This window comes from Ostrinia nubilalis, chromosome 2, assembly GCF_963855985.1.
Source record: "Ostrinia nubilalis chromosome 2, ilOstNubi1.1, whole genome shotgun sequence".
Lineage (NCBI taxonomy): Eukaryota > Metazoa > Arthropoda > Insecta > Lepidoptera > Crambidae > Ostrinia > Ostrinia nubilalis.
In genome coordinates, this window is record NC_087089.1 from 2,612,736 (window position 1) to 2,631,761 (window position 19,026).

The following is a 19,026-nucleotide window of genomic DNA, read 5'->3' on the forward strand; positions in this document are numbered from 1 at the left end:
TATAGTGTTTACAAAAGTCTTTACAATATTTTTTACACAGTGTTTACAATATTTTTAACACAGTTTTTTTGAAAACAGTGTGATTGAAAGAAAGCTAGATTGATTGCTAGATTAAAAATTAGAATATTCGTGTCTACTAATCATTACCTATTACGCAATTTAATTATGTAGGTACGAGTACATTGTTAATCCAGGACATATTCTGTTTGTATGCAGTTTAACTCAAATTAGTTAGCTACTAATTAATAGAACACAGAAAATTACAACAATATCTCATCACTTTTATCAAGTTATTTTTTAATACGAGCAAGAAGTGTTAAAAAATATTATTAATTAAATGGTTATCATAATAATGACTTATTGGCTCCGTGCACGATTACAGCGCCAACTAGCGTCCACAACTTTGTGGGTTCTGTCACATTGACATTTAGGTCGTATATTTGTGAAAAAATATCGAAATGAAAAAATAACAAATATTTTCAACTAATAAATTGTTGTGATACCACGATTTGGGTGGAAAAAAGGTTTTGAAATCATTTTGGTCATTCAAATCAAATGAGGTAAGTCCAAAAAGTGTGTTTAATTTTGATTGTGTCAGGGTTTGTTTACTTCATTTATAGTTGTAGTTTTACAGTAAAACAAAAAGAAAAAGCTACTTTAACGGTTTCATTATATAACAGTAAATATATTTAAATGTTTCTGTATCGCTAGTAATAAATTAAATATCGTTTTCAGATCGAAATGAGTATCGTTTTGAAGACCGGGTTTGTGAGAGTTACAATATCAAATTCCAACCACAAACCGTATTTAAAGGAAAGTTGTTGGTATTGGCTGGACAAGTCCGAGATGTAGAAGAATTAAGAACAAAACAAGGGCAGAGTTCAATAATTCACGCTCTCATCATAAGGCACACATCTGTGCACAACAACTACTGTGACTCATTTTTGTACTACCACGTTGTATAGTTTAGTTATTTCCAAATTGTAAACGGCTATTAAAACAGCCCTATCGAAATACAGTCCACTCTTTTATTTAAGTTCCCAGTAGGACCCTTTTCATGCGATTAATTAATGATATTAAAATGTATTATGTAGAATCGCTTTGCCATTGACAGATACATCTGATGACAGAGCTTACATTATTTCTACTTTTGACCACCATGAGCGCTGCGATAGATTATGTCCCCCCCACCTAGTACTTCGCACCCAGCGAATACGGAACCTCAACTGCCAAATATGATACTACGATTACAACAATGCAATTAAGGTCCCACTCAACTGCGAAGGGTTGCTTGCGCATCTGTTCAGAGGCGTGCGCTCGCGCATAGTGTAGCGATATGGGCACCGATAGTGACGATTCTTGTTTATTTGAAGGTTCGAGATATCGATGTTCATTCGATACTTTTTGATATGACATGTGATTATAAATAAATTGTGGTACAAAAAGAAATTAGTACAGTTATAGAAATTACTAGCTGACCCGGCGAACTTTGTTCCGCCTTAATGGCAATAAATAAGCAGACTTTTTTTTTATTTCGAACGGGATAAAAAGTATCCTATGTCCTTCTCCTGGCTCTAAACTACCTCCCTGACAATTTTCAGCTGAATCGGTTCAGCCGTTCTTGAGTTATAAGTGGAGTAACTAACACGACTTTCTTTTATATATTATATAGATATAAATTCAAAAGGTGAGCTTTAACAATGTGTAAAATAATTTCCATAAGGATGTAAAAAGCGTTAAAATAATTATTGAAATAAGTCTCCTACTCAACCGGAAGAAATTTATAAAAATCTGCAATGAAATGCACTAAGATTGCAATAAAAAATCATTTTTTTCTGTCGTATAATAATATCATCATGTTGCTGTCATCAACTATGAAAAAAAAACAGTTTTTGAAAAAAGACGTCGTTAGTTCAAATTAAATGAACTATTAAACTTTTTAAGAGCTTAAATTTTTAATGAATGAACTTTTACAAATTCTAACAAATATTATTTTGTGCAAAAAATGCTTTAAAAATAACTATCGGTGAAAACAAAATCATAAAACACCCCGCCCTATGCCAGTGATACATGAGGGCACTGAAGGGGGCTATAATTGATCGTAACGGTCTCCCTGCATATTATTATGGTGCACTCGAAATGGCTTGCGGTATGAAATCGATAACTTTTAATATTTTTACGATCACTACAATCTGGCTTAATATTTTGTGGATTATGGTTAAAACGTGTTGACAAAAAAGATAGGTACTGAATTCATTCATTACTTGTATGACATCAAGAACATTACGGTGATAATGAATGAGATAGCGGGTCTAGTTTTTATATAAAAAAAAAACATTAATATTTCTAGACACAATTTAAGGCACTAAAAAAATTAAAACGCATACGTCTTCTAATATGTGAAAAAAAGAGATATCTAAAGACGAAAAATAATTCACAAAAGAATTAATTAAATTAATTATATTATTATCAGTTCGAATGATACTTATTCTGTTATTACATTTCAATCAACTGAAAAAACTGTATTGACAAACACGAATGCATTTAAAAACTAAAGCTAAGACTAAACTAAGAAAAACTTAATTAAGACGTTCTGAGAAGTATGAAGAAGAGAAGCACTTACTTGCAGAAGTATTCCCCTCGAGGGGTGGAGAGGCAGGTGCCGCCGTGCTTGCACGGCGATGGTGAGCAGGACACGAAACCTGGAAGAAGAAACACATGTTAGTACAGAAGAATAAAAGAAGAAACAAAAAATATGAAATGAAGAATATGTACAACTATTTATTTCAGGTTTCAGGCGACTGGGAATGCTACATACCTAACTGGGACTGGGTTTATGAACTCAATTTGTAAGTAGGAACGTAAAAATTTCAGACACTCATACCTTAAAGGTATTTAATTGGGACCTATTCAGTCTTTATTTCATTCACTACTAATTCTGAAACAACTAAAAATAGAATCAACTGACCTGTGATCGATTAAATTTAAAAATTTTAGTAACTTGCAGGTTAGAATAAAAATACGGGGCGTTTTTTCTTTATAAGTGATCAAAGAATTTTACTCAGTGACTTGGTATTCTACAATAACTATAGGTACCATTGATAACTGCATTAAAAAAACCCTGACTCCAGCGTCTCCAGCTGAATATTTCTCAAAGTGGTATTTAAGAATATAGCAAAAAGCACTGAGATCGAGCGATAGTAAATACGACAATACAACAGATAGCGATACCAATCGCACTCTTCGGCGATCTGTAAATAATAAAAAAAGCCTTAACAATAACTTTGATAAATCTTTTAAATTATGCTAGCTGTATATTTCGGCTTTATTTAAAGCAATAGGTACTAAGAATTATAGAGTACCGATGATTTTAATACTATTGTGGAGAAGTGCAAAATTATCATGGTTAATATTACTCTTGGAAGAGACTTTTGAAATAAATACGTTAGAATTGGTTTCCACCATAGAAAAATGCAAATAAAACAAGCAGTCTCTCTATGTCTTTGGAAAATTAGAGAAGGGCATACCTACAACTGCAATGGAGACTAAACCACCTGATAATGATGAAGATAAAACTCTATTTACTAGGTTGTAAGTATCCAAATCCCCTAAAAGTGGTAAACATTAGGTTAATGATATAAGTACGCAGATGGATAAGTGTGGCAGTACTCGATACAATCAATGCTGGTCTGAATAACGAGTGCCACATCTCGATATCAATCTGTCCGCATCAGACCACCCAAATGGCGACGCGACGGAAACATCGAATTGTAAATTCAAAAATCAAATAATAAAGTACTAACAACGTACTTTAAAGTACTGCCGATAAGTTATTTAAAGCACTTACAAGTAATCTGAAAGTAAGCACTTGTGGTGGGAAAGTATAACGATTTTTAAAAATTATTTCCGCGTATTGAATTTATATAAATATTAGGCTTAAAGTTGGTCAATAATAAGTGATTGATTGCTGATAAACAGCTTGATGATAGCAGTCATTTGTACGATGTTGAATTAGTGAAGCTAACAGATAGTATACAAGCATGGTAGCACCTTTAAAAGTTTGTACAAAAGATGAATGGAAAATAATACATTAACTTTCAAGTGGAATTTGAATCAACAACCCTTGACTATAAACTAGTCTAAAACTACTAGACCAAATAAGAGATAAAACAGGTAAATTAAGGCCCTTATTAGAAAATTACACATTGTAAATTCATTCTTGAATTTGACTCGTGTTGTTAACGCCTCCGAATTAGGGTAGCCACATCTTAGAACAGCCAAACTCCAGATCAAAGAGTAATTCGAAAAAGAGTTACCAGAATCCGTTAGCAAATGTAAATTGTGATAAGATATCATTGGTCAAAATAAATATTGCGGCACGGAGCGCGTGGGAACACGAATTTGACAAGCGTAAACATTGATAACGGTGTTAAGGCATTTTTACATAAATATCCTCCGTTCTGTCCCTATGAATATTTAGATGATCTTCGTGTGAAGGAATTGATTACATTAACTAGACTTTTAACCATAGAACAGTTTGGTAAGTGACGATGAGATAGCGCGAGCTTGTTAGAGTAAAAGCCCCGGTTTCCAATGAGATTTCCAGCTTGAGCGTGCTCATCTTGTACTCAAAAATGAATTTAATATCAAAGTTCATGCTTGATTAGAAGACAAGCACTCTCAAGCAAAAAATCTAAATTCAGAAACCGGCCTTTAAATTATACTATGTGTTAACTATTTAATGATACGTATTATACCTTATAGAATTAAGTATCTTTATAACCTTATAGAATTAAGTATCTTTATCACTTGGTTGATGTGCGTTTTCTGATCTGAAAACCGCTAAGAGAATGGTTTTGAAGTTAAACTCTTGAGGGAAAGTGACTTCACAAGTGGTTAGAAATACATAAAACCGTTTTATTGGGGCATAAATATTTATTATGTCCCAGAAGAATTGTACAGCATGCGGGAGGAACCACGTCCTCACTAATTTCACACGACTAAGTATGCTTAAAGGAAATAAAACTATGGCTATTTTAGCACCTTATTAAAGAAAAGTTTTCACTGCCTTTAACAATAAGTTTCTTGTTTCCGATACCTTTTGCAGTTTCCAAATGGAAGTGTAAACTGTATGCCGTATCAAGACCATTAAAATTGTAATGAGGTGACTTTTTACAAAGTTAGCGCGAAATAAGGATGGAAGTATTGTTTTCAAGTTATCAACCTATCGATAATACCAAAAACCTTTCATCGAATGAATGAGTTAAATAAATACTTAAATCTTAATTATCTTACAAGCCGTGACTTAAGTATTATAGTGATAACATTACAGATAATTTAGTTAAATATTGATTACGTGCATTAATACGGCTCTAAACTCTATCCTTATCTCAGGATATAAATGAAAGTGCTCACAACACTATCACCGGGATACCAGAAGTATTTAATAAGAACCTGCATTCAAAAATGCTTTGCGTATTATCAACTCCAAAAACACGTTTCAAGATATCGATAAAATCGGTCATGCTTAGCCCGGAACAGCCAGCATTCTCATTTTTGGTGGATCTCGTAAAGGGCGAATCGAACCACATCGCGATTTTTTCCCGGAGTCAAACCCGTTCTGGGCACTGGCAAAAAGCCGACGTTCCAGTGCCCTCACCTTATAAGGTCGCCATTGTTTTTACTCTGTCGCCAACTCGCAGCCAGTGTGTGGTTTTCGTCGTTTTCATTTATTTATCGAAATAGATTTCCTTTGTCTTTTAAAAATAACTTTTTAGCCCAACGAGTCGGTATCATCCTGCAATCTGAATTTTTCAATTAGAGAAGACGTACAATAACTAACTTACCTTTTTAATATTTAGGATAAGATACACAAGAACTAGGTTAATTGCAAGTTTAGCTCCTTCTTGAAACTATTATTAAAAAAAAGACTTCGTTAAAGTGATAATAAATATCATCAGATAATATTATGCCCTTACGAGCCGTTATTACATGTTTCTATTTTTACCCAACCTGTTCGTATAAATACAGAAATAACACTTACGAGACTTAAGATACTATCTCGTCGAGTAATACAGTCACTATCTATGAATTTTTGTCTCAAAAGAGCACTTATAACAACTACAATAAGATACTACATCGTTTAGCTTGATATGCCACTGTAACAACTGCATTTACACTCGAAAACAAGTACGCACAGTACACGATCAAGTCGGGACATGTCAGTGTTGAAATTTTTAAATTCGATACATTATCATACATTTTGAGTCATTACGGAAACGTCCCGATAACTATATCTCCAGACCGTGGGAACGTTACTGACAGATATCTATTTTAATAAAAATATTACAACTTATTTTTACATTTTACACAAATTCGCCTACTCTTCCGCGTGGGTTGTACAAACATCTTTATTTGCGAACGATAACATTTTTTTGATGATGAATCTGTATTTTTATCGATAACATCTATCGACAATCGATCATCGTAATTCTTGTCACCTCAAAATTTTATTCATAGAATTAAATAGCCACCAAATAAACACTCGGTAATCAGGAATTAAGTAAACTGTTTAAAAACCAAATTGAACCGTTAAATCGTAAACAAACTGTATTATCATGTTTTGACTACATTCATAAGGCGTCATGCTGCTCTGGTATTGGAATTAAGAATGTATAATAATGTAATTTAAATAATATATCTTCTAACAACACGTAACTGTTCCACATATGGACTACTTAGAGTAAAACATAGATCACGTTTATTATGGGTGCTTCTTCGAGCAAGGCATTCTTTGGTGACTTTCGTGGCAATTTTCAAATTTAATATATCTTTAAAATCGACACCTGTATGTTAAAATATACGTAAAGTAATAGTTTTCATAGAAGAGGCCTATCAGAGAGCGATATATTTACAAAGATAATCGAGGCTAAAAAATTGGAAGGCACGCAAATCACAAAACACCCCACTAATAATTAATTTTACTTTCTAATCTACGTTATTATGTTATAAGCATAGGCTACTATTATTTATTCTGTGGCATAGGCAAGTAACTAACACAGATATTCAATTTTAAAAGCTTTTATGTATATTAAACTCTTGAACTTGAGGCGTTCAAGCAGTACATGGCAGTTGTATAAGAGCTGGACTAAAGATAATATCGAAACTTAAGGCTGGACGTCGGAAACCTCATATGACGTGATCTCACAACATGGACAGTAAAGTACAGCATCATTTCAGCCACAGGCCGTCCACTGCTGAACATAGGCCTCCCCCAATGATTTCTATTATGACCGGTTGGTATCGGCCTACATCCAGCACCTTCCTGCTACCTTTATGAGGTCGTCGGTCACAGCATCAAATAGTTCGTGACACTCAAAGTAGCCAAAAAGTTCGCAACACGTCTTTGTTAGTTACAATTGAAATCGATTGTGTTGTCAACTTTTTCACCACTTTGGGTGTTACAAACTATTCGCTGACTGTGCTACTTAAGTAAAGCATTTGGCAAAAATATCAACGGAAAATACCTAAGCTTGTCCCATTCACACAGCTAGAGACCATTGCGTGACTTATACTCGTACGATGAGAACTCAAATATCCGGGCGCGGGTAGAAACTAAATAATTGACAGCAATTATCGATTAAACGCCAAACGCTGTGCCACAAATGACTATTTATACCGACTTAATTGGAAAGTATCTTTGCGGTATCGGTATCAGGTTTTTGGTCAAATCTGTAAATAACTTTATTGGTAAGTAAGTACGCGTATTGACTGTTAAATGTCGATGACTCTGACCGTTGGAAACGATAATTCTGAAAAGCCAAGTTACCGTATTTCTTGTTCTATGTAGTTACAGGTCTAATGACAGTTTAACTTTCTCCCGGGGCAAACTTGACCTTCACTGGTTGGGTTTTTACTGACGGTCAAGCTGTAGATCCTGGCTACACAGGAGTTGCAGCGGTGGGAACGAGCGGTGGGAATAATCCCGTTACCCTATTCTAATATGCTGAAAACTAAATTAACTATTACAGGAAATTATCCTCTGTTCTTCTTTGCACTTGATTAATGAACTTACCTAACTGCGCACTTGAACTTCATTGTAAATAATAGAGATAAGGGACAGAACAATTTGTCCGGGTCAACACTTGTTAGTTCAAATGTTATCAACAGGCAATTCAATTGATAATTCTAGATAGTAATGCAATTAGTAATGCATTACAAAGTAAACTACAAGAAAATTAACTATGTATTAACTTCTGGCGTATAAAGGTAGCAGGAAGGCGCTGGATGCAGACCGCTACCAACCTATTATTATGGAAATCATTGGGAGAGGCCTACGTCCAGCAGTGGACGTCCTATGGCTGATAATATGATGATCAACTTCTTAGAGGTATTAACTAGACAATTAAGAAAAAGTCAATTTTTAAGTTTTACAGACCCAAAAACACGTAAGGTCACGGAAAGTAGTTCAGCTGATAACCCATAGGTCACCTGAACATGACACCAAAGAATGCCATAACAAAAAATACCGCTACTGTTTTAGGAGAACTACTGTTATAAGTAATGCGTGGGTGTTACGATCCACTGTGCGATAACTATAATACACAAGACAGGTAGAGTCAGATGACCCTGTCCTTATTAAGCAGTATTAACAGGTCAAAACATAAATTATGATTTCAAATCCTACTTTCAAAATCAAAGTAAAAAAATTCTTTATCCGTATGGAATGTTCCATAACGCTTACAAGTCGAAATTTCAAGAAAAAAAAGTCTAAAAAAAATACTTAGTTTTGCTCTTTTGGAGCCTTTACATGTCTCATACTCTTTTTGCCCTACCATCGCTTCGAGACCAACATTTGACAAGTGCTGAGAAGAAGCGCCGCAACAAACTTAGTCACCACTGCCTGCCGGTTGAAATAAATAGAAATAACGGTAGGTAACATTATTGATTCAGGAGCAGTTCTCTGAATACCAAAATTACCACGTAACTTTGAAATTAAGATGAAGCTTCAAGAATTCAAAATCATAGTCCTCAAGTTACAAAATTCCAATTGGTTTGCTTCAATTAAGTTTAACGAACGACAGGCCTTCTGTTTTTAACGTCTAATGTTGAAGATGACACCATTATGAGTCTCATTAACACATCACAATTAATTACGGCTCGTAAGTACAGTTGATCGAACAGTCCAATGATAAATCGGCTAGATTGTGACTGTGAAAAATGATACGGTAACGTTCCTAGTAATGATGCCTGCTATTAATGATGCTGCGGCAAATGACTCGTTAAGTTGGATTGAGATTTTTCGTGAGCTCAATTTTGAACTCGATTCGGGTAATTTTGAAAAGTTAAATAAAGATACCTGCTCAAACAAGTGGCTAACTGACGAAAATCAATTATTTAAATACAATTTTTGATTGAACTAAATTTTGCCGTTTCTTTTGTGTATTTCATTCTGTTCTTTGTTGTACAATAAAGTGTGTTCTATCTATCTAACCTATAATTTTCTAGAAAAAACGTTACTAGAAGAAGAATTAAATCTATTTTTGTTATTTTCTTTAACATCCTTTATTCATATTTTTTCCCAACAACAATGTACTTTTATAAAAAGGGAAACCTTTCATTGGCTATACTATCAGTCTAAATCTTATAACTAACATTTTCAATGTATCGCTGTTGGTTTCTATAAAATAAATAAAATAAAAATGAAATTAATTTAGACCATATCTTAAAAATAGAAAATTAACCTAAATTAAAAGACAATGATTCGAATATTGGTAGAAAAGTACACAAAATTCGTTTTACGCTCACATTTGTTGTTGCAAAAGTCCGTATCGATCGTAGAGCGTTATTATTACACGTGGCGTCGAGGGGTGGTGCGCACCCTCTGTGACAGGCGCGCGCGCATCCAGACGACGACACGTCAAGCTTAAAACTGTAGGCTCTTATTCAGTTGTAATAGGTTCGACTTTACAACCATAAATGTATGGTCTGGTGTGCCGTTGTCTGTACAGACCTTTCGAGAATCAAACCTGTCTCTTGTTGGAATAAAAATTATTATTACGAATTACAGAAGAACATTATGTGTTTGAATAGATGTTTGCAGTATTCTACTGTTTTGGCAGAAAATCTTTGAATTAATATTTTATTTTCCTTTTGAACACATAGATTTTCTTTGATAGATTGTTTGTAAATTTTGCAGTGCTAACACTACTTTTGTTCAAGTATTGTTAAATATTAATCCGATGTTGAATTCGTAATCCTAAAATTATGACTGCATTAATCAAAAACGATAAAAAAAAACATACGGGTCGAATTGAGAACCTCCTCCTTTTTTTGAAGTCGGTTGAAAATAGTCAATCTATCAGTTAAATTCATAAACATTTTGGCATTTGACTTAAAACTTAACTCGATTGTAAGACTTCAATCAATCCGCCCACTTGCAGATCTAAATGGTAAGATAGATGTTAAGTGGCATAATATTACGAACGTCGTTAAAGGTGCAACGAAATGAGGAGTATCACAAGTACATGGAATAATGGAGCTCCATATCTGCACTGCACTTAGGGTTATCGAACTTAGTTTATGATGTCTAGTTTTTGTTACCGCCGCCTTTTTGGTTTTTTAATGGAAATGAGACTAGATTTTGCAAGGTTTTTTTATTTGACAAAAACGCTGAGCGCGTCGAATTGTTCCGTTAAAGTCTTTAAGTTTGTTTAGTCTCAGGCCACAGTGTTAGCTTTGAAAATATTTTTTATCCACTATTTAGGTAGGTATCTTTACATTACACGCTAATTTCTTATACAAATAGCGTAAAAAGCTACAGCAATTGAGAATAATACTCAAAATGTTCCTTTTCGCCGCGATTACTTTTCTAGTTGAGTAATAGAGTTATTTGTTCCACCGTTTGCTGCGCTGTTACCGGGCCCTCAATGTTTATGCAACACACCTCTTAAATTGATAGGTCCCTAAACACTGGCAGCCCTATGTAGCACACAAGCAGTAGGCTACAGTAATGGGGCCTCAAATCAGCGTAATTGCGGATGCCCTCGCTCCTCTATTGTCGCATCCGCTCTGTGGCTCGCCTTTGATCGCGATACATCGATTTCACTCGATTTTGTTGATTTAACACTCACTATCGACGATAAAGCTTATTTGCATTGGTCGGATCTTAATTGATTTGACGTCCGCTTTTTATCAGATACCTTTGGCTAGTATTATTCAAGATATCTTTTGAAATATAGCTCGCATACTAAAACTATTAGTACTGTGTCATGTCATTTGACATGATCTATGATCTATTCAAGTATTATTTTCGATAATATCGTTTAGATACCAGTTAGAAACAATAGGCTTGTAAATTTTTATAGATAACTTCGTAAAAAAATAACAAAAAAGTACCCAATATTTTAACTTTACGTAGGTAATTATCAAGGCACTTGCCTCAACACACGAAGTCATTTGTAAATCCAACTAGAGTTCTATGCCAACAAACCTTTTGTTGACACTGGCTATAGAAAAATCAAAAAGACAATGTCTGATGATGATTAATGATCTTTCTTATACAAAGCCTTACCGTTACACTGGCTCTTATTGAGAACATGCTACGGTTCAGAATTAAGACGTCTTTCATTAAGTTTGCGGTCGGCCGATAGCTCATTACATACTGTCATCGGTTGACGAACATAATATCTAAAAGAGAATAGCAGATGCAGTACAAAAAGCTTAATTAAGGAAGATAGCGTGTCGGCAACCTTTGATTAGTGGGATTCTAGCTAAGTCTGTAACTTGAATATTAGACATCCTTTAAGTTACTATGTTAATTTTGGTGGTCCATATTCTCAGTAATCTAAATGCAAATCAATCCGTAATTTATCAAAACATGTTTAAAAAAATCACAATGTCATTTCGCAATACAATCGTGGGGTATTCTGCAAACGATATTCAGTTCAACGATACATTTAATGCCAATAATATCAACAATTCAACGATCGTTTTCTTTTATAACATATCGTATGTCATCTATACTTGCAAATAAAAAGATTTACTGATTCTCATTAAACATTAAGCATTCAGCCATTATACGACGTGTATCAGCTTGTACACTTGATGACATGACACAAAAAATGGCGGCTTCTTATTTGAGATCAACTCATCGCAGTTAGAAAATGATTATACATTTCTCAATAAAGTAGAGAAATGATTGTACAAGTATACTCAATAATTTCGTTTTAGCAATAGTTACCAAATATATTGTTTTTTTGAGAATCTTTGAGAAAGTAGGTATTTCCATCAAGACTCGTATCATTCGATGAATAACGATAATATTTCTTCATTACACTAGAGTGCAATTTAGTAAGTTTGTTGTCCAGGCACTTGACCATGCTCACAAAATAGCGCCAAGAGCCGGGTCGGGTGAGATGGAAAATCTAAAATTTATTCGAAATGTTCCTTGCATCACATTATTTATCGGCGGACTCTTCAGTCCCGTTATTCACAAACAGCTCGCAGCAACACGAGCGATGAAGCTTTGCAATTTCTCAGGGATTATTCCACTTTGTTCACCTGGGTGATATCACCTGGGTGAAGAAAGTGGAATTTTTAGTATCCTCATTCTACCTCGGAACCACTTCACCCAACTTCATTTTCCAGGTAAATTGAGTCGACTAAAGCGGTCACCTTTGTTCAACAAGGAAATAATTCACCCTGGTGAACAGATGCGAATACCTGGTTCATCTGGGTGAAATGATTCCGAGTTGAAATGAGGACTTTCTTCACCCAGGTGAACAAAGTGGAATAAACCTTTCTCAGGACAGTTCTAGTATGTAAATGTAATGTGACACTGGAATTTCCCTGGCAATAACCCAGGGGATTTATTTGGAGAAAACGATGGACAATTTATGTAAGTAAGGTAACGAGGTCTGAATTATAGAACTAGAAATGGCCCGGTATTTATTGTGGTAACAAATTGCATGAAATATGCCTCTTGTCTGATTAGTAGTCCACTCTGGTTATAGAAATCTCGAGGAAATAACAACCAAGTATGAAAGTATCCAATAAATCGCCTCATAAATGATACCGAGTTTGAATCTAATGTTAGAAGTCCAGATTTTTTTAGGTTTTCAATCAATATACTGGAATTCAATCTACGCATTTTAACGGTTCAGGAGTTCAAGAAATATTTAGGGCTAACACTAATTTAGTTCAGTCACCTCTTCCCTGACCATCAATCTCAGCATTTGTTAACTTAATTACGGAATGGTTCACGTGTGACAATACCTCTTGCTATTGTCTGCAGATGAATCGTCCCGAGCGTCGCATGCGCACACAATGGATGTCGAAACCGAGATGTATGGACCGCTCGCACAATGTCTGAACGGCCATAGTCATTAATAATTTGATTGCTTTCTCCTGTCGAACATGATCCAATTTTGAAACGAAAAACTCGTACGGCTTTTTCTTGGAGACGTCGATGATGGAACACACATTGTTAGTTGAGGTATCAATTTAAGCACTTTTCATGTTAAGACCAAATGAGATACCAATAACTGTCATCGGGGAACGAACATCAATCTCCCTTAAACGCTTAATGAGACTGAAGATATTCCAGGTACTAAAGTATTAAATAAACATGATCGTCTTCCTGGTTGTGTTCCTGAATTCTCGTTTGGAAGTAAGGAAACAAACAAGCGTGGTGTATTAGATATACCGCCTTTCCAAAGGACACGGGACAATGTAGATCCCAATAAGGAGGAGGTGTGAGGTACGAGCACCATTGTTGTTCAGATAATGGTCAGACGTGTGGTCTATAAGACCAGATATTGCTTACTTGGAGTCTTGTTTAAGGTAATGGTTACTTGTATCGTATTCCCATACCATTTCTATAACTAAGTTTGTATTGAACACGTTGCTATGTTAGCTTCGTATTTACGATTTGGTTTTTCAATAAGTAGATTAGTTAATACGAAAAGCTTGTCATGGAAAAACTGGTACATAAAAACAGGTGCATAAATTCGATAAAGTTCTTAAGAAACGTTGTTAAAATCAGAACTACCTGAGTTTCTGCTTAAATTGTTATCGCAAGAACGTGGCAGCGTTTTTTATGTTAATCCATTTTAGTAAAGTCGTATAATTTTATGTAATGGAAACGGTGCAGCCGACCCAAATTAAGAAGTCATCCAGTTGATAAAACACGTTCTGCTAAAGGAATACACGATTTTCAATTACATATACGCTTGCATATCGAGAGGAGATTCGAAAAAACCCGTTTCAGACATTTTAATTTTAATTGCGGGGAGAAATCCGCAGGCCAGTTCAGCGTTGTTTATGACCGCATGAATATAAAGATGGACACTAAAATATCGGATCAAAGATCATATCAGCAAGGTTGATTAAATTTTATTGTTGAATCGAATGCTGCGGGATTATCTTTGACGCCCTACTGTGTGTAATGATGTAATCATTCGAAAGAAAGAAAGAAAAAATATTTATTTGCTACCTGAAATAAAACAATACAAACATTTTGCAATTTGATTAATTTCTCTTGAAAAAAATATAGTAGCATACTACCTACACTAGTGTCTTCTTCAACAAAAATAAAGTCAATAACTTTTTAAAAAAATAAAACCGACTTCAAATGCGTGAACACAAAAAAAAACTAAAAATTAAAAATATTGCGTATAAAAAAGTTCATCCCCAATTTTCCACCCTTGGGGGTGAAATATTTTCTTCAAATTCGCATGAAACCACCCTTTTGATAATACCTATTCAACAAAAAAATAATCGTTCAAATTGATTTATAATCGGCGGAGATATTGCGTATAAAAAAGTTCATCCCCAATTTTCCACCCTTGGGGGTTGTTTTTTCTATTATTAAATTTAAATGGGACCACCCTTGAGGTATTACCTATACGCCGAAAAAAGATTTGTTCAAATCGGTTCATAATTGGCAGAGTTATCGCGTAACAAACATAGAAAAAAAAAAAAAAAAACATACGGGTCGAATTGAGAACCTCCTCCTTTTTTGAAGTCGGTTGAAAATAAAAACAAAACCTTGAGCCGGCTCAATAAAACAATATTCTAATACGACTACGATGAATAATAGATTATGAGACTTGTTCAGCATAATTTGAATTCAAAAATCATTTATTCATCCCAACGTCCAACAGGAATGATTGGCCGCCAACATTGGCCCAACGCGTGGGTTTAAATAAACGGTCTAACAATTTACAACACCTTGGGCTGACTAATGCTGTTCTAATGAACTGGTGACATGTACAAACGACTAGTAACTAGAGGTTATATGACCGCTGCAGAATGGCAATAAAATTGACTTTTACACAGCTAATGCTGACATAAAGCAAGGCTACTAGAGTTACAAGCAGATAAGCGGTAGCCAATATTTTTTATACTTAACACATGCAATAAGAAGTGATATACGATATCGCATAATCGAACATATAAAATTAATGTAAGTTACAGCAGCAAAATCAGGATTATTAGCAAAATAAACTAATAAAAAAACTTGCATACGGGAAAAAAAGGTGTTTACTATCCATATTAATAAATAGATTAGACCGTAGAGGATCGAGTCATTTATAATTTTAGTAAGAAATAAATCGTTATTGATCTGGGAACAAGAGCATGCTTTAAAGTTTTCATAACATACAAAACAGAAAATCTTATAAACTATGCCATTAACATAATTTAGCAGAATTAGCAAATACACATTGAAATAGCAACTGCAGATAAGTATGCAATGGTCACTATAGTTACTTATGAAACGATGGCCGTTACTCCAGCCAATGGCTGACAAATCGTTATGGCGGCGGACGGACATAAACTACGCGATAGCTCCCGGGGCGAACACGTCGATGATTACAGGAACACGGGACGCGGTGTACTGAGGCATTTCCATGCAGTACTAGGGACTGGAATTTTTATAAAAGATGTAGTTGAAATGGGAAAGACATCGATCGCATGTGGAGATCATAATATTATCCATGTAGGTTTGTCAGATGATATTTGTAATTTTTACTATTGACTGCATGTCGTATTAAGGTATAACATGGCGGGTCTGGTACTATTCTGAGCAATAACATTTTAAAGAAAAAAGTAATTTTGATTACAGGAGATTGAATCCCTATAGCAATAAAAAACTGCATTATTATCGCCATAATCATTTTCAAAATAGGATGCCGAATTTGTTGAAATCATGACTTTACCAATACCATACTGTAGATACCATAAATTCGCCAATAATCGATTTATGGATAAAGTTAATAGAAAGAAACGACTTTTTCATGATAATCAAGCAACATAAAGTAAAGATTTCACCCAATTCCGAAAATTTTAAACGCAAAACTTCTGATATAAGCCAAAAACAAAGATTTATCTTCCACGTTCAACTTTATTAGCGTCCGCGAACAGTGCAATATCGCAAACTATCTCCAGCTTTCAATAAACAGTGAATTCATATTCAATAAATCTCCCGCGAAGATACGTGGTACTAATGCGAGGTCTGTATATAACTCATGCGCCCGCGCCGCTCGCCGCTTCCCGTATCTTTCGCGACACTATCCTACATGTGAATTATGTTAAGTGTAGCGGTGGATTCGTCATTTGTAGTTTGTTATGTCTTGGTGGAGACATTTTCAGGAAGTTCATGGTCTAATGCATTATTGGTTGAATCCTCTTCTTGTGTAATAATTTTAACAATTGCTTCATTCTTAACCATATTATGTAGACCTCATAGGTGATAATGACCTCCTCTGTGGTTGAGGATTCGGTGTGATACCTTTGGCCTGATCATCTTTTTCCATAAGATGAGATGTAGGCCAAGAGCTTTTCCTTTGTAAATAAAAAAGCAAGCGAGCTTCTATAATAAGTATTAACATCACAGTAAATGATACAATTATAATTATTCTTGAAACCGATTCCAACAAAAGTATATTGAAATTCATTTGGTATTCAAATGAGGCGATATCTAGATGATAATCTGAGTAATTGGGGCAGGGAACAGAAAATTGCAGTAAAGTTATTGATTCAGATTATGATGTCATAATCTAATGGTTCATTAAGCTCAAGACATGTAGTTATACTTGAAACGTAGTTTGATTTCTAGGTCTTATAATAAGCTTTAGGTATACCTCCTTTTATAGGTAATGTGCGTACCTACGTTTACCGGTGTCACGAATAGTTTTGTTTCTTTATTATTTGTATCAGCACTTACAAATGCAGCGTCAGTCATGATCACTCAAATAATAAACACTAAAACGACTTTCCCAGGCCTTCTTCAAAATATTGTCTTCAATCGATGTCAGAACTGCGTCACATGGACACCCCATAAGAATGTAAAATTTTATCGAACATAACATTCCTTGTTTTTCTATATTCTGCCAAACAGTATTTGCGTTCCTCACAAACATTTCAAGCCAATTCACGTACATTTTTAAACTGTACTAGCGTAAGCACCTGTGCAGGTAACTTTGTTAATCACCAATTTTATTATAGCAAGACTAATTCGGGTAATCGTACCGTTTTGTATGGAATTGAAGCAATCAGTTGCGGCTCTTTTGAACTCACTACTAGAGTAATTGAGAGGTTTGATTAAAGTTCTACCTCTGTTTAAGCTGCAGTTTAATTATGTGTTTAATTACCGACAGGTCACTTGGTCGAAGGCGTTCTTAATTTTGTTAATTGACTGAAATACCGCTACTAGAGTTGTAGGAAATCTACTAAACTTATTATTAACCTGAGGGTTAATGCCTTTATTTCTTATCAATCATACCAAAAAGATCTAAACTCCCAATACTTATCAATTTTTTTTTCTTTAATTTTCAGGTAAAAAGTACCTATGGTGGTTCATAAATCTCAGACATTAGAGCTCTTAAAGAAACTAATTTAATTGCATAATTTTTATTCTTTATTGTTATTTTTCTATTCATATCAAGACTATCTATAGACTCACAATCGAATTTCCGTCAACACTATTCGATATAATCGATTCTCTCTGATCGAATGTCGAGTACATTTACAGTTACCATTCAGTGTGTATCTTTGCAATCTTGATTTGTTAAAACACAATTGGTCTAATTAAATATAATGAGAATTAGTTCTTGTGTAGTTAAGTTGCGAGTCACTTTAAGATCGTGTGAATGAGTTACCTTGCAATTAACTATAGCTTTATTTTCTTCCGAGTACTCTATGTATTTTTTACAATTATGACTTGGGTATACATAGTTATGTCTCATTAGGTCAGCGTTGAGAATGTAGGCAAAATCAAAGTCAAAGTCAAAATTTCTTTATTTGTATACCTAGACTACTAAATAGTACTTACAAATCGTCAAATATTTTGCTCTTAAGGAGCCTCTACAATTCTACATGTCTCATAATCTTTTTACCCTACCAGCGCTTCGAGACCAACATTTGGCAAGTGCTGAGAAGAAGCGCCGCAACAAACTCAGTCACCACTGTCTGCTCCTTCTCCTCCCTCGCATTTGGTAAATTAGAGAGTCTGCCTCCTAAAGTGGAGACTAAATTATTTGATGATGTTACATACAAAAAATACAAGTACCAAGAACTGGAAACAAACGCTTGTATGGATCCGAACCATTAACTTCTTTGCCTGAAGCTTCAAGAGTAGACGAATGTTGTACATCTAACACAAATTTCCTACAACTTTCGCGATTGTTCGGAAATCAGCATCAACCCGTTCGCCAACTGATTAATCGTTCTATTCTGTTCTGGATCGATTTATGTACCGATTTGAGCATCGATTTAATGCCCCCATTAAAGCTGTTATGGCAATAACCATGTAACCGACGGACATTCGCTTGCATTCATACGTCCACTCTCCAATTGCTTTGAATGTTTCGTTAATTGAGCAAGGAACTGATTCATAAGAGGACAATTTGATGTTGAATGTATTAAACTTTAAAGATCATCATTCGGAGTTCATTTGAGTTCATTTGATTTTTTGTTGCCATGCTCAGTAGTCACATAACAACTTGATGCAACCTAAACTCTTTG

At 34.7% G+C, this 19,026-nt stretch overlaps 1 protein-coding gene and 1 long non-coding RNA gene across 2 annotated transcripts in view; one reads left to right on the forward strand and one right to left on the reverse strand.

Annotated features, from left to right (window-relative positions):
* The window catches only part of LOC135080058 (neurogenic locus Notch protein), a 169,619-nt gene that overhangs the window by 105,467 nt on the left and 45,126 nt on the right, over window positions 1–19,026 (reverse strand). Inside the window, exon 2 of the mRNA XM_063974738.1 lies at window positions 2,624–2,702. Coding sequence (XP_063830808.1) covers window positions 2,624–2,702 — 79 coding nt within the window. The remainder of the gene's footprint in view (window positions 1–2,623; window positions 2,703–19,026) is intronic.
* On the forward strand, window positions 362–1,014 carry LOC135080166 (uncharacterized). Its single transcript, XR_010258957.1, has 2 exons — window positions 362–560; window positions 736–1,014. It is a non-coding gene; the product is annotated as an uncharacterized LOC135080166 (long non-coding RNA).